The sequence below is a fragment of the Panulirus ornatus genome, chromosome 37 (assembly GCF_036320965.1).
Source record: "Panulirus ornatus isolate Po-2019 chromosome 37, ASM3632096v1, whole genome shotgun sequence".
NCBI classification, from domain to species: Eukaryota; Metazoa; Arthropoda; class Malacostraca; order Decapoda; family Palinuridae; genus Panulirus; species Panulirus ornatus.
Genome location: NC_092260.1, coordinates 12,097,203 through 12,112,605, shown reverse-complemented (window position 1 = coordinate 12,112,605; position 15,403 = coordinate 12,097,203). Strand labels below are relative to the sequence as shown.

The 15,403-nt window shown below is 43.0% G+C and overlaps 1 protein-coding gene across 1 annotated transcript in view; it reads right to left on the bottom strand.

The window, feature by feature from the left end:
* Window positions 1-15,403, bottom strand: part of LOC139760499 (phosphofurin acidic cluster sorting protein 2-like) — a 111,001-nt gene that overhangs the window by 27,988 nt on the left and 67,610 nt on the right. The window contains exon 5 of the mRNA XM_071683785.1: window positions 2,622-2,867. Within this exon, the coding sequence (XP_071539886.1) occupies window positions 2,622-2,867 (246 nt within the window). The remainder of the gene's footprint in view (window positions 1-2,621; window positions 2,868-15,403) is intronic.

Below are 15,403 nucleotides of genomic sequence, written 5' to 3'. Positions count from 1 at the left end.
TAACTATATTGCAGCCTAATGAATTATATTTACTTGGAAAAATATTTATTTATTTTATTTATTTTGCTTTGTCGCTGTCTCCCGCATCTGCGAGGTAGCGCAAGGAAACAGACGAAAGAAATGGCCCAACCCACCCCCATACACATGTATATACATACACGTCCACACACGCAAACATACATACCTATACATCTCAATGTACACATATATATACACACACAGATATATACATATATACACATGTACATAATTCATACTGTCTGCCTTTATTTATTCCCATCGCCACCTCGCCACACATGGAATAACATCCCCCTCCCCCCTCATGTGTGCGAGGTAGCGCTAGGAAAAGACAACAAAGGCCCCATTCGTTCACACTCAGTTTCTAGCTGAGTGTGAACGTCATGTAATAATGCACCGAAACCACAGCTCCCTTTCCACATCCAGGCCCCACAGAACTTTCCATGATTTACCCCAGATGCTTCACATGCCCTGATTCAATCCATTGACAGCACTTCGACCCTAGTATACCACATCTATCCAATTCACTCTATTCCTTGCCCGCCCTTCACCCTCCTACATGTTCAGGCCCTGATCACTCAAAATCTTTTTCACTCCATCTTTCCACCTCCAATTTGGTCTCCCACTTCTCGTTCCCTCCACCTCCGACACATATATCCTCTTGGTCAATCTTTCTTCACTCATTCTCTCCATGTGCCCAAACCATTTCAAAACACCCTCTTCTGCTCTCTCAACCACACTCTTTTTATTTCCACACATCTCTCTTACCCTTACATTACTTACTTGATCAAACCACCTCACACCACATATTGTCCTCAAACATCTCATTTCCAGCACATCCACCCTCCTGCCCACAACTCTATCCATAGCCCACGCCTCGCAATCATACAACATTGTTGGAACCACTATTCCCTCAAACATACCCATTTTTGCTTTCTGAGATAATGTTCTCGACTTCCACACATTCTTCAAGGCTCCCAGGATTTTCGCTCCCTCCCCCACCCTATGATTCACTTCCGCTTCCATGGTTCCATCCGCTGCCAGATCCACTCCCAGATATCTAAAACACTTTACTTCCTCCAGTTTTTCTCCATTCAAACTTACCTCCCAATTGACTTGACCCTTAACCCTACTGAACCTAATAACCTTGCTCTTATTCACATTTACTCTTAACTTTCTTCTTTCACACACTTTACCAAACTCAGTCACCAGCTTCTGCAGTTTCTCACATGAATCAGCCACCAGCGCTGTATCATCAGCGAACAACAACTGACTCACTTCCCAAGCTCTCTCATCCCTAACAGACTGCATACCTGCCCCTCTTTCCAAAACTCTTGCATTCACCTTCCTAACAACACCATCCATAAACAAATCAAACAACCATGGAGACATCACACACCCCTGCCGCAAACCTACATTCACCGAGAGAAAGGTACAAGAGGTGAAAAAGAGGGCAAATGAGAGTTGGGGTGAGAGAGTATCATTAAACTTTAGGGAGAAAAAAAAGATATTCTGGAAGGAGGGAAATAAAGTGCATAAGAGAAGGGAGCAAATGGGAACTTCAGAGAAGGGGGCTAATGGGGAGGTGATAACAAGTAGTGGTGATGTGAGAAGGAGATGGAGTGAGTATTTTGAAGGTTTGTTGAATGTGTTTGATGATGGAGTTGCAGATGTGGGGTGTTTTGGTCGAGGTGGTGTGCAAAGTGAGAGGGTTGGGGAAAATGATTTGGTAATCAGAGAAGAGGTAGTAAAAGCTTTGCGGAAGATGAAAGCCGGCAAGGCAGCAGGTTTGGATGGTATTGCAGTGGAATTTATAAAAAAAAAAAAAGGGGGGTGACTGTGTTGTTGACTGGTTGGTAAGGTTATTTAATGTATGTATGATTCATGGTAAGGTGCCTGAGGATTGGCAGAATGCTTGCATAGTGCCATTGTACAAAGGCAAAGGGGATAAGAGTGAGTACTCAAATTACAGAGGTATAAGTTTGTTGAGTATTCCTGGTAAATTATAAGGGAGAGTATTGATTGAGAGGGTGAAGGCATGTACAGAGCATCAGATTGGGGAAGAGCAGTGTGGTTTCAGAAGTGGTAGAGGATGTGTGGATCAGGTGTTTGCTTTGAAGAATGTATGTGAGAAATACTTAGAAAAGCAAATGGATTTGTATGTATCATTTATGGATCTGGAGAAGGCATATGATAGAGTTGATAGAGATGCTCTGTGGAAGGTACTACGAATATATGGTGTGGGAGGCAAGTTGTTAGAAGCAGTGAAAAGTTTTTATCGAGGATGTAAGGCATGTGGACGTGTAGGAAGAGAGGAAAGTGGAAAAATATACGAGTATAATATATATTCCCTGTTATAAGCAGTAATACAGGTGGTAAGTCAGTGTTGTTTCTTTGAAGTTTCTTCTAAGTTAACTTGTACTAGGAGTCAAAAATCTGATTCTGTAATTTGTAAGCTTGTGCTGTTCTATACAAACTGGGTAAAATGGTAAAGACACAAAGTTAGAAAGAAGAAAGCAGAAAATATAACAGCTCCACAGCTCCACATACTTACCAACAGTTGTAACTGAATTCTGAAACATAACTAAAGCCTCACAACTTACTTTGCTAAATGTGAACTATTAATATTTGGAGATGATGGGGGAGTAGTGTTGTCTCTTTCCCGAGCTTTTTCAATATTCAGTCCAGTTGTTGGTGTTGATACTGCTGGAGGAGAACCAGGAAGTATGACAGGTGTAGGAGCTGTTGCAGGGTCCTCCAGATCAACCGAGGATGAAGTAACATCACCACTACCCAACCGTACATCCATGATGAATGGCACAAAGGCTTGTGATGACTCATCATCTCCGCTAGCAATCAAGAAAATTTAAGTGTTTTGGAGGTTTCAAAACCTATGACTACATATAAAGTATGACAATCATTACAATCAATTATCATTATCATCATTATATCATTATTATTATTATCATTATACATAACTGCCATTTCCCGCATCAGCAAGGTAGCGTCAGGAAACAGACGAAGAATGGCCCATCCACTCATAAACACATATATGTGCGTAAACGCCCACATATGCACATATACATACACATACTTTTTTCACACATATTCGCCATTTCCCACATTTGCAAGGTAGCATTGAGAACAGAGGACTGATCCTTAGAGGAAATATCCTCACTTGGCCCTGCTCTCTGTTCTTTTTTTTTGGAAAAGTAAATAAAAAACAGAAGGGAAGGATTTCCAGTCCCCTGTTCCCTCCCCTTTTAGTCACCTTTACGTTATGCAGGGAATACATGGGAAGTATTCTTTCTCCCCTATCCCCAGGAATAACATACATATACATATCAACATATACATACACATACACAGACATTACATACATACACATGTACATATTCATACTTGCTTGCCTTCATCCATTCCTGTTACTACCCCACCACACAGGAAAACAGCATTGCTATCCCCTCCTCCAGCGAGACAGTGCCAGAAATACAGACAAAAAGGCCACATTCGTTCACACTCAGTCTCTGAATACCTGTGAATTCAAGAGTCCCATCAAATTGTCACAAATGTGTCCAAAGGATGCTACTACTCCTGAGTGCTTTCCATGCCTTACACATGTAGCCTAAGCAAGTGACTCACAACAGTAGTGCAACATGCTCTTTCTCCCCTAACCCCAAGGATAACATACATATACATATGTAAGTGAGCTTGGTAAGGAGACTTCTGTGAGGAAGTATCAGGAGAGATTGAGTGCAGAGTGGAAAAAGGTGAGAGCAAATGATGTAAGGGGAGTGGAGGAGGAAAAGATGCCTGTGACATGAGAAAGGTGGGAGGTGGGCAGATTAGAAAGGGTAGTGAGTGGTGGGATGAAGAAGTAAGATTCTTGGTGAAAGAGAAGAGAGAGGCATTTGGACGATTTTTGCAGGGAAGTAGTGCAATTAATTGGAAGATGAATAAAAGAAAGAGGCAAGAGGTCAAGAGAAAGGTGCAATAGGGGAAAAAGAGAGCAAATGAGAGCTGGGGTGAGAGAGTATCATTACATTTTAGGGAGAATAAAAAGATGTTTTGGAAGGAGGTGAATAAAGTGCGTAGGACAAAAGTACAAATGGGAACATCGGTGAAGGGGCTTAATGGGGGAGGTAATAACCAGTGGTGATGTGAGGAGATGGAGTGAGTATTTTGAAGGTTTGTTGAATGTGTTTGATGATAGAGTGGCAGATATAGGGTGTTTTGGTCAAGGTGGTGTGTGAAGTGAGAGGGTCAGGGAGAATGATTTGGTAAACAGAGAAGAGGTGGTGAAAGCTTTGCGGAAGATGAAAGCCAGCAAGGTGGCAGGTTTGGATGGTACTGCAGTGGAATTTATCAAAAAAGGGGGTGACTGTGTTGCTGACTGGTTGGTAAGGATATTCAATGTATGTATGGTACATGGTGAAATGCCTCAGGACTGGCAAAATGCATGCATAGTGCTACTGTACAAAGGCAAAGGGGATAAAGGTGAATGTTCAAATTACAGAGGTATAGTATGTTAAGTATTCCAGGGAAATTATATGGGAGGGTACTGATTGAAAGGGGTAAAGGCATGTACAGAGCATCAGACTGGGAAGAGCAGTGTGGTTTCAGAAGTGGTAGAGGATGTGTTGATCAGATATTTGCTTTGAAGAATGTATGTGAGAAATACTTAGAAAAACACATGGATTTGTATGTAGCATTTATGGATCTGGAGAAGGCATATGATAGAGTTGATTGAGATGCTCTGTGGAAGGTATTAAGAGTATATGGTGTGGGAGGTAAGTTGCTAGAAGCAGTGAAAAGTTTTTATCAAGGATGTGAGGCATGTGTACGAGTAGGAAGAAAGGAAAGTGATTGGTTCCCAGTAAATGTTGGTTTGTGGCAGGGGTGCATGATGTCTCCATGGCTGTTTAATTCATTTATGGATGGGGTTGTTAGGGAGGTGAATGCAAGAGTTTTGGAGAGAGGGGCAAGTATGCAGTCTGTTGTGGATGAGAGAGCTTGGGAAGTGGGTCAGTTGTTGTTCGCTGATGATACAGCGCTGGTGGCTGATTCGAGTGAGAAACTGCATAGCTGGTGACAGAGTTTGGTAAAGTGTGTGAAAGAGGAAAGCTGAGAATAAATGTGAATAAGAGCAAGATTAGGTACAGTAGGCAAGTTTTTTGGGAGCAGCTGAGTGGTGTGTTAGTAGTTTTAATGCACGAGACTGGGTTATAGTAATGGGTGATTTGAATGCAAAGGTGTGCTGGAAAAAGACAAGTGATTGGGAATACCTGGTTTAAAAAGAGAGATATACATAAGTATACATATGTAAGTAGGAGAGATGGCTAGAGAGCGTTATTGGATTATGTGTTAGTTGATAGGCGCGTGAAAGAGAGACTTTTGGATTTTAACGTGCTGAAAGGTGCAACTGGAGGGATGTCTGATCATTATCTTGTGGAGGTGAAGGTGAAGATTTGTAGAGGTTTTCAGAAAAGAAGAGAGAATGTTGGGGTGAAGAGAGTGGTGAGAGTAAGTGAGTTTGGGAAGGAGACTTGTGTGAGGAAGTACCAAGAGAGACTGAGTGCAGAATGGAAAAAGGTGAGAGCAAAGGACGTAAGGGGAGTGGGGGAGGGATGGGATGTATTTAGGGAAGCAGTGATGGCCTGCGCAAAAGATGCTTGTGGCATGAGAAGCATGGGAGGTGGGCAGATTAGAAAGGGTAGTGAGTGGTGGGGTGAAGAAGTAAGATTATTAGTGAAAGAGAAGAGAGAGGAATTTGGACGATTTTTGCAGGGAAATAGCGCAAATGATTGGGAGATGTATAAAAGAAATAGGCAGGGTCAAGAGAAAGGTGCAAGAGGTGAAAAAGAGGGCAAATGAGAGTTGGAGTGAGAGAGTATCCTTAAATTTTAGGGAGAATAAAAAGATGTATTCCTGGGGATAGGAGAGAAAGAATACTTCCCACGCATTCCCCACGTGTTTTAGAAGGCGACTAAAGGGGACAGGAGCGGGGGGCTAGAAACCCTCCCCTCCTTGTATTTTAACTTTCTAAAAGGGGAAACAGAAGAAGGAGTCACAAGGGGAGTGCTCATCCTCCTCGAAGTCTAAGATTGGGGTGTCTAAATGTGTGTGGACATAACCAAGATGAGAAAAAAGGAGAAATAGTTTGTATGTTTGAGGAAATGAGCCTGGATGTTTTGGCACTGAGTGAAATGAAGCTCAAGGGTAAAGGGGAAGAGTGGTTTGGAAATGTTTTGGGAGTAAAGTCAGGGGTTGGTGAGAGGACAAGAGCAAGGGAAGGAGTATCACTACTCCTGAAACAGGAGTGGTGGGAGTAAATGATAGAGTGTAAAAAAGTACAGTCTAGATTGATATGGGTAAAACTGAAAGTGGATGGAGAGAGTTGGGTGATTATTGATGCCCATGCACCTAGGCAAAAGTTTTGGGAGCAGCTGAGTGAGTGTGTTAGTAGTTTTGATGGACGAGACTGGGTTAAAGTGATGGGTGATTTCAATGCCAAGGTGAGTAATGTGGCAGTTGAGGGAATAATTGGTGTACATGGGGTGTTCAGTGTTGTAAATGGAAATGGAGAAGAACTTACAGATTTATGTGCTGAAAAAGGACTGGTGATTGGAAATACCTGGTTTAAAAAGAGATTTATTTATTATATTTATTTTGCTGTGTCGCTGTCTCCCACGTTAGCGAGGTAGCGCAAGGAAACAGATGAAAGAATGGCCCAAACCACCCACATACATGTGTATATACATACATGACCACATGTGCAAATATACATACCTATACATCTCAACAAATACATATATATACACACACAAACATATACATACATACACATGTACATAATTCATACTGTCTGCCTTTATTCATTCCCATCGCCACCTCGCCACACATGAAATAAATAACCCCCTCCACAAATGTGTGTGAGGTAGCGCTAGGAAAAGTCAACAAAGGCCCCATTCGTTCACATTCAGTCTCTAGCTGTCATGTAATAATGCACCGAAACCACAGCTCCCTTTCCACATCCAGGCCCCACAGAACTTTCCATGGTTTACCCAAGACGCTTCACATGCCCTGGTTCAATCCACTGACAGCACGTCGACCCCGGTATACCACATCGTTCCAATTTACTCTATTCCTTGCACGCCTTTCACTCTCCTGTATGTTCAGGCCTCGACCACTCAAAATCTTTTTCACTCCATCTTACCACCTCCAATTTGGTCTCCCACTTCTCCTCGTTCCCTCCACCTCTGACACATATATCCTCTTGGTCAATGTTTCCTCACTCATTCTCTCCATGTGACCAAACCATTTCAAAACACCCTCTTCTGCTCTCTCAACCACACTCTTTTTATTCCCACACATCTCTCTTACCCTTTCATTACTTACTCGATCAAACCACCTCACACCACATATTGTCCTCAAACATCTCATTTCCAGCACATCCATCCTCCTATGCATGACTCTATCCATAGCCCATGCCTTGCAACCATACAACATTGTTGGAACCACTATTCCTTCAAACATACCCATTTTTGCTTTCTGAGATAATGTTCTCGACTTCCACACATTCTTCAAGGCTCCCAGAATTTTCATCCCCCTCCCCCACCCTATGATTCACTTCTGCTTCCATGGTTCCATCCGCTGCCAAATCCACTCCCAGATATCTAAAACACTTCACTTCCATCAGTTTTTCTCCATTCAAACTTACCTCCAAATTGACTTGACCCTCAACCCTACTATACCTAATAACCATGCTCTTATTCACATCTACTCTCAGCTTCCTTCTTTCACACACTTTACCAAACTCAGTCACCAGCTTCTGCAGTTTCTCACATGAATCAGCCACCAGCGCTGTATCATCAGCAAACAACAACTGACTCACTTCCCAAGCTCTCTCATCCACAACAGACTGCATACTTGCCCCTCTTTCCAAAACTCTTGCATTCACCTCCCTAACAACCCCATCCATAAACAAATTAAACAACCATGGAGACATCACACACCCCTGCTGCAAACCTACATCCACTGAGAACCAATCACTTTCCTCTCTTCCTACATGCACACATGCCTTACATCCTCGATAAAAACTTTTCACTGCTTCTAACAACTTTCCTCCCACACCATATATTCTTAATACCTTCCACAGAGCATCTCTATCAACTCTATCATATGCCTTCTCCAGATCCATAAATCCTACATACAAATCCATTTGCTTTTCTAAGTATTTCTCACATACATTCTTCAAAGCAAACACCTGATCCACACATCCTCTACCACTTCTGAAACCACACTGCTCTTCCCTAATCTGATGCTCTGTACATGCCTTCACCCTCTCAATCAATACCCTCCCATACAATTTCCCAGGAATACTCAACAAACTTATACCTCTGTAATTTGAGCACTCACCTTTGTCCCCTTTGCCTTTGTACAATGGCACTATGCAAGCATTCCGCCAATCCTCAGGCACCTCACCATGAATCATACATACATTAAATAACCTTACCAACCAGTCAACAATACAGTCACCCCTTTTTTGATAAATTCCACTGCAATACCATCCAAACTCGCTGCCTTGCCGGCTTTCATCTTCCGCAAAGCTTTTACTACCTCTTCTCTGTTTACCAAATCATTTTCCCTAACCCTCGCACTTTGCACACCACCTCGACCAAAACACCCTATATCGGCCACTCTATCATCAAACTCCATCTCCTTCTCACATCACCACTACTTGTTATCACCTCCCCACTTGCCCCCTTCACTGAAGTTCCCATTTGTTCCCTTGTCTTACGCACTTTGTTTACCTCCTTCCAAAACATCTTTTTATTCTCCCTAAAATTTAATGATACTCTCTCACCCCAACTCTCATTTGCCCTCTTTTTCACCTCTTGCACCTTTCTCTTGACCTCTAGCCTCTTTCTTTTATACATATCCCACTGATTTGCATTATTTCCCTGCAAAAATTGTCCAAATCCCTCTCTCTTCTCTTTCACTAATAATCTTACTTCTTCATCCCACCACTCACTACCCTTTTTAATCTGCCCACCTCCCACACTTCTCATGCCACAAGGATCTTTTGCGCAAGCCATCACTGCTTCCCTAAATACATCCCATTCCTCCCCCACTCCCCTCACCTCCTTTGTTCTCACCTTTTTCCATTCTGCACTCAGTCTCTCCTGGTACTTCCTCACACAAGTCTCCTTCCCAAGCTCACTTACTCTCACCACTCTCTTCACCCTAACATTCTCTCTTCTTTTCTGAAAACCTCTACAAATCTTCACCTTCGCCTCCACAAGATAATGATCAGTCATCTCTCCAGTTGTAGCTATCAGCACATTAACATCCAAAAGTCTCTCTTTCACGCGCCTATCAATTAACACGTAATCAAATAACGCACTCTGGCCATCTCTCCTACTTACATACGTATACTTATGAATATCTCTCTTTTTAAACCAGGTATTCCCAATCACCAGTCCTTTTTCAGCACATAAATCTAAAAGCTCTTCACCATTTCCATTTACAACACTGAACACCCCATGAATACCAATTATTCCCTCAACTGCCACATTACTCACCTTTGCATTCAAATCACCCATCACTATAACCCGGTCTCATGCATCAAAACCACTAACACATTCATTCAGCTGCTCCAAAAACACTTGCCTTTCACGATCTTTCTTCTCATGCCCAGGTGCATATGCACCAATTATCACCCATCTCTCTCCATCCACTTTCAGTTTTACCCATATCAATCTAGAGTTTACTTTCTTACACTCTATCACATACTCCCACCACTCCTGTTTCAGGAGTAGTGCTACTCCTTCCCTTGCTCTTGTCCTCTCACTAACCCCTGACTTTACTCCCAAGACATTCCCAAACCACTCTTCCCCTTTACCCTTGAGCTTCGTTTCACTCAGAGCCAAAACATCCAGGTTCCTTTCCTCAAACATACTACCTATCTATCCTTTTTTCTCATCTTGGTTACATCCACACACATTTAGACATTCAAATCTGAGCCTTCGAGGAGGATGAGCACTCCCAGTGTGACTCCTTCTGTTTCCCCTTTTAGAAAGAGATATGCATAAGTATACGTATGTAAGTAGGAGAGATGGCCAGAGAGCGTTACTGGATCACATGTTAATTGATAGGAGTGTGAAAGAGAGACTCTTGGACGTTAATGTGCAGAGAAGTGCAAATGGAAAGATGTGTGATTATTATCTTTCGGAGATGAAGTGACGATTTGTAGAGGTTTTCAGAAGAGAGAATGTTTGGGTGAAGAGAGTGGTTAGAGTAAATGATCTTGGGAAGGAGACTTGTATGAGGAAGTACCAAGAGAAACTGAGTGCAGAATGGAAAAAGGTGAGAGCAATGGACATAAGGGGAAAGGGGGAGGAAAAGGATGTATTTAGGGAAGCGGTGATGGCTTGCGCAAAAGATGCTTGTGGCATATGAAGTGTGGGAGGTGGGCAGATTAGAAAGGGTAGTGAGTGGTGGGTTGTAGAAGTAAGATTATTAGTGAAAGAGAAGAGAGAGGGATTTGGACGATCTTTGCAGGGAAATAGTGCAAATAACTGGGAGATATATAAAAGAAAGAGGCAGGAGGTCAAGAAAAAAGTGCAAGAGGTGGAAAATAGGGCAAATGAGAGTTGGGGCGAGAGCATTATTAAATTTTAGGGAGAATAAAAAGATGTTTTGGAGGGAGGTAAATAAAGTGCATAAGACAAGAAAACAAATGGAAACATCGGTGCAGGGGGATAATGGGGAGGTAACAACAGTAGTGGTGATGTGAGAAGGAGATGGATTGAGTATTTTGAAGTTTTGTTGAACGTGTTAGACGACAGAGTGGCAGATATAGGGTGTTTTGGTCGAGGTGGTGTGCGAAGTGAGAGAGTCATGGAGAATGATTTGGTAAACAGAGAAGAGGTAGAGAAAGCTTTGTGAAAGATGAAAGCCGGCAAGGTGGCGGGTTTGGATGGTATTGCAGTGGAATTTATTAAAAAAGGGGGTGACTGTGTTGCTGACTAGTTGGGCAGGATATTCAATGTATGTATGGCTCATGGTGAAGTGCCTGAGGATTGGTGGAATGCTTGCATAGTGCCACTGTACAAAGACAAAGGGGATAAAGTTTGTTGAGTATTCCTGGGAAATTATATGGGAGGGTATTGATTGAGAGGGTGAAGGCATGTACAGAGCATCAGATTGAGGAAGAGCAGTGTGGTTTCAGAAGTGGTAGAGGAGGTGTGGGTCAGGTGTTTGCTTTGAAGAATGTATGTGAAAAATACTTAGAAGGTATATGATAGAGTTGATAGAGATGCTCTGTGGAAGGCATTAAGAGTATATGGCGTGGGAGGCAAGTTGTTTGAAGGAGTGAAAAGTTTTTATTGAGGATGTAAGGCATGTGTACGAGTAGGAAGAGAGGAAAGTGACTGGTTCTCAGTCAATGTCAGTTTGCGGCAGGGGTGCATGATGACTCCATGGCTGTTTAATTTGTTTATGGATGGGGTTGTTAGGGGGGTTATTGCAAGAGTTTTGGAGAGAGAGGCAAGTATGCAGTCTGTTGTGGATGAGAGAGCTTGGGAAGTGAGTCAATTGTTGTTCACTGAGAATACAGCGCTGGTGGCTGATTCGAGTGAAAAACTGCAGAAGCTGGTGACTGAGTTTGGAAAACTGTGTGATAGAAGAAAGCTGAGAGTAAATGTGAATAAGAGCAAGGTTATTAGGTACAGTAGGGTTGAGGGACATCAATTGGGAGGTAAGTTTGAATGGACGAAAACTGGAGGAAGTGAAGTGTTGTAGATATCTGGGAGTGGATTTGGCAGCAGAAGTTAGTCACAGGGTGGGGGAGGGAACGAAGGTTCTGGGAGTGTTGAAGAATGTGTGGAAGGCGAGGACATTATCTCGGAAAGCAACAATGGGTATGTTTGAAGGAATAGTGGTTCCAACACTGTTATATGGTTGCGAGGCGTGGGCAACAGATAGGGTAGTATGCAGGAGGGTGGTGTGTTGGAAAAGAGATGTTTGAGGACAATATGTGGTGTAAGGTAGTTTGATGGAGTAAGAAATGAAAGGGTAAGAGAGATGTGTGGTAATAAAAAGAGTGTGGTTGAGAGAGCAAAAGAGGGTGTACTGAAAAAGTTTGATCACATGGAGAGAATGAGTGAGGCAAGATTGACAAAGACGATATATGTGTCAGAGGTGGATAGAACGAGGAGAAGTGGGAGACCAAATTGGAAGTGGAAGGATGGAGTGAAAAAGATTTTGAGAGATCGGGGCCTGAACATGCAGGAGGGTGAAAGGCGTGCAAGGAATAGAGTGAACTGGAACGATGTGGTAAACCAGGGTCGACGCGCTGTCAATGGATTGAACCAGGGAATGTGAGTGTCTGAGGTAAACCATGTAAAGTTTTGTGGGGCCTGGATGTGGAAAGGGAGCTATGGTTTCGGTGCATTATACATGACAGCTGGAGACTGAGTATGAACGAATGTGGCCTTTGTTGTCTTTTCCTAGTGCTACCTCGCACGTGTACGGGGGAGGGGGTTATCATTTCATGTGTGGCGGGGTGGTGATAATAATGAATAAAAGCAGCAAGTATGAATTATGTACATGTGTATATATGCATATGTCTGTGTATGTATATATATGTATACGTTGAAATGTATAAGTATGTACATGTGCGTGTGGACGTGTATGTATATACATGTGTTTGTGGGTAAGTTGGGCCACTCTTTCGTCTGTTTCCTTGCACTACCTCGTATATATATATTAAGAATATATGGTGTGGGAGGCAAGTTGTTAGAAGCAGTGAAAAGTTTTTAACGAGGATGTAAGGCATGTGTACGGGTAGAAAGAGAGGAAAGTGATTGGTTCTCAGTGAATGTAGGTTTGCAGCAGGGGTGTGTGATGTCTCCATGACTGTTTAATTTGTTTATGGCTGGGGTTGTTAGGGAGGTGAATGCAAGAGTTTTGGAAAGAGGGGCAAGTATGCAGTCTGTTGTGGATGAGAGAGCTTGGGAAGTGAGTCAGCTGCTGTTCGCTGATGATACAGCGCTGGTGGCTGATTCATGTGAGAAACTGCAGAAGCTGGTGACTCAGTTTGGTAAAGTGTGTGAAAGAAGAAAGTTAGGAGTAAATGTGAATAAGAGCAAGGTTATTAGGTACAGTAGGGTTGAGGGCCAAGTCAATTGGGAGGTAAGTTTAAATGGAGAAAAACTGGAGGAAGTAAAGTGTTTTAGATATCTGGGAGTGGATCTGGCAGCGGATGGAACCATGGAAGCGGAAGTGAATCATAGGGTGGGGGAGGGGGCGAAAATCCTGGGAGCCTTGAAGAATGTGTGGAAGTCGAGAACATTATCTCGGAAAGCAAAAATGAGTATGTTTGAAGGAATAGTGGTTTCAACAATGTTGTATGGTTGCGAGGCGTGGGCTATGGATAGAGTTGTGCGGAGGAGGGTGGATGTGCTGGAAATGAGATGTTTGAGGACAATGTGTGGTATGAGGTGGTTTGATCGAGTAAGTAATGTAAGGGTAAGAGAGGTGTGTGGAAATAAAAAGAGCGTGGTTGAGAGAGCAGAAGAGGGTGTTTTGAAATGGTTTGGCACATATAAATATAATATAAAATATTTTTTTTTTATTATACTTTGTCGCTGTCTCCCGCGTTTGCGAGGTAGCGCAAGGAAACAGACGAAAGAAATGGCCCAACCCACCCCCATACACATGTATATACATACGTCCACACACGCAAATATACACACCTACACAGCTTTCCATGGTTTACCCCAGACGCTTCACATGCCTTGATTCAATCCACTGACAGCACGTCAACCCCGGTATACCACATCGCTCCAATTCACTCTATTCCTTGCCCTCCTTTCACCCTCCTGCATGTTCAGGCCCCGATCACACAAAATCTTTTCCACTCCATCTTTCCACCTCCAATTTGGTCTCCCTCTTCTCCTCGTTCCCTCCACCTCCGACACATATATCCTCTTGGTCAATCTTTCCTCACTCATTCTCTCCATGTGCCCAAACCACTTCAAAACACCCTCTTCTGCTCTCTCAACCACGCTCTTTTTATTTCCACACATCTCTCTTACCCTTACGTTACTCACTCGATCAAACCACCTCACACCACACATTGTCCTCAAACATCTCATTTCCAGCACATCCATCCTCCTGCGCACAACTCTATCCATAGCCCACGCCTCGCAACCATACAACATTGTTGGAACCACTATTCCTTCAAACATACCCATTTTTGCTTTCCGAGATAATGTTCTCGACTTCCACACATTCTTCAAGGCCCCCAGAATTTTCGCCCCCTCCCCCACCCTGTGATCCACTTCCGCTTCCATGGTTCCATCCGCTGCCAGATCCACTCCCAGATATCTAAAACACTTCACTTCCTCCAGTTTTTCTCCATTCAAACTCACCTCCCAATTGACTTGACCCTCAACCCTACTGTACCTAATAGCCTTGCTCTTATTCACATTTACTCTTAACTTTCTTCTTCCACACACTTTACCAAACTCAGTCACCAGCTTCTGCAGTTTCTCACATGAATCAGCCACCAGCGCTGTATCATCAGCGAACAACAACTGACTCACTTCCCAAGCTCTCTCATCCCCAACAGACTTCATACTTGCCCCTCTTTCCAAAACTCTTGCATTTACCTCCCTAACAACCCCATCCATAAACAAATTAAACAACCATGGAGACATCACACACCCTGCTGCAAACCTACATCCACTGAGAACCAATCACTTTCCTCTCTTCCTACATGCACACATGCCTTACATCCTCGATAAAAACTTTTCACTGCTTCTAACAACTTTCCCTCCCACCATATATTCTTAATACCTTCCACAGAGCATCTCTATCAACTCTATCATATGCCTTCTCCAGATCCATAAATCCTACATACAAATCCATTTGCTTTCTAAGTATTTCTCACATACATTCTTCAAAGCAAACACCTGATCCCACATCCTCTACCACTTCTGAAACCACACTGCTCTTCCCTAATCTGATGCTCTGTACATGCCTTCACCCTCTCAATCAATACCCTCCCATACAATTTCCCAGGAATACTCAACAAACTTATACCTCTGTAATTTGAGCACTCACCTTTGTCCCCTTTGCCTTTGCACAATGGCACTATGCAAGCATTCCGCCAATCCTCAGGCACCTCACCATGAATCATACATACATTAAATAACCTTACCAACCAGTCAACAATACAGTCACCCCTTTTTTGATAAATTCCACTGCAATACCATCCAAACTCGCTGCCTTGCCAGCTTTCATCTTCCGCAAAGCTTTTACTACCTCTTCTCTGTTTACCAAATCATTTTCCCTAACCCTCGCACTTTGCACACCA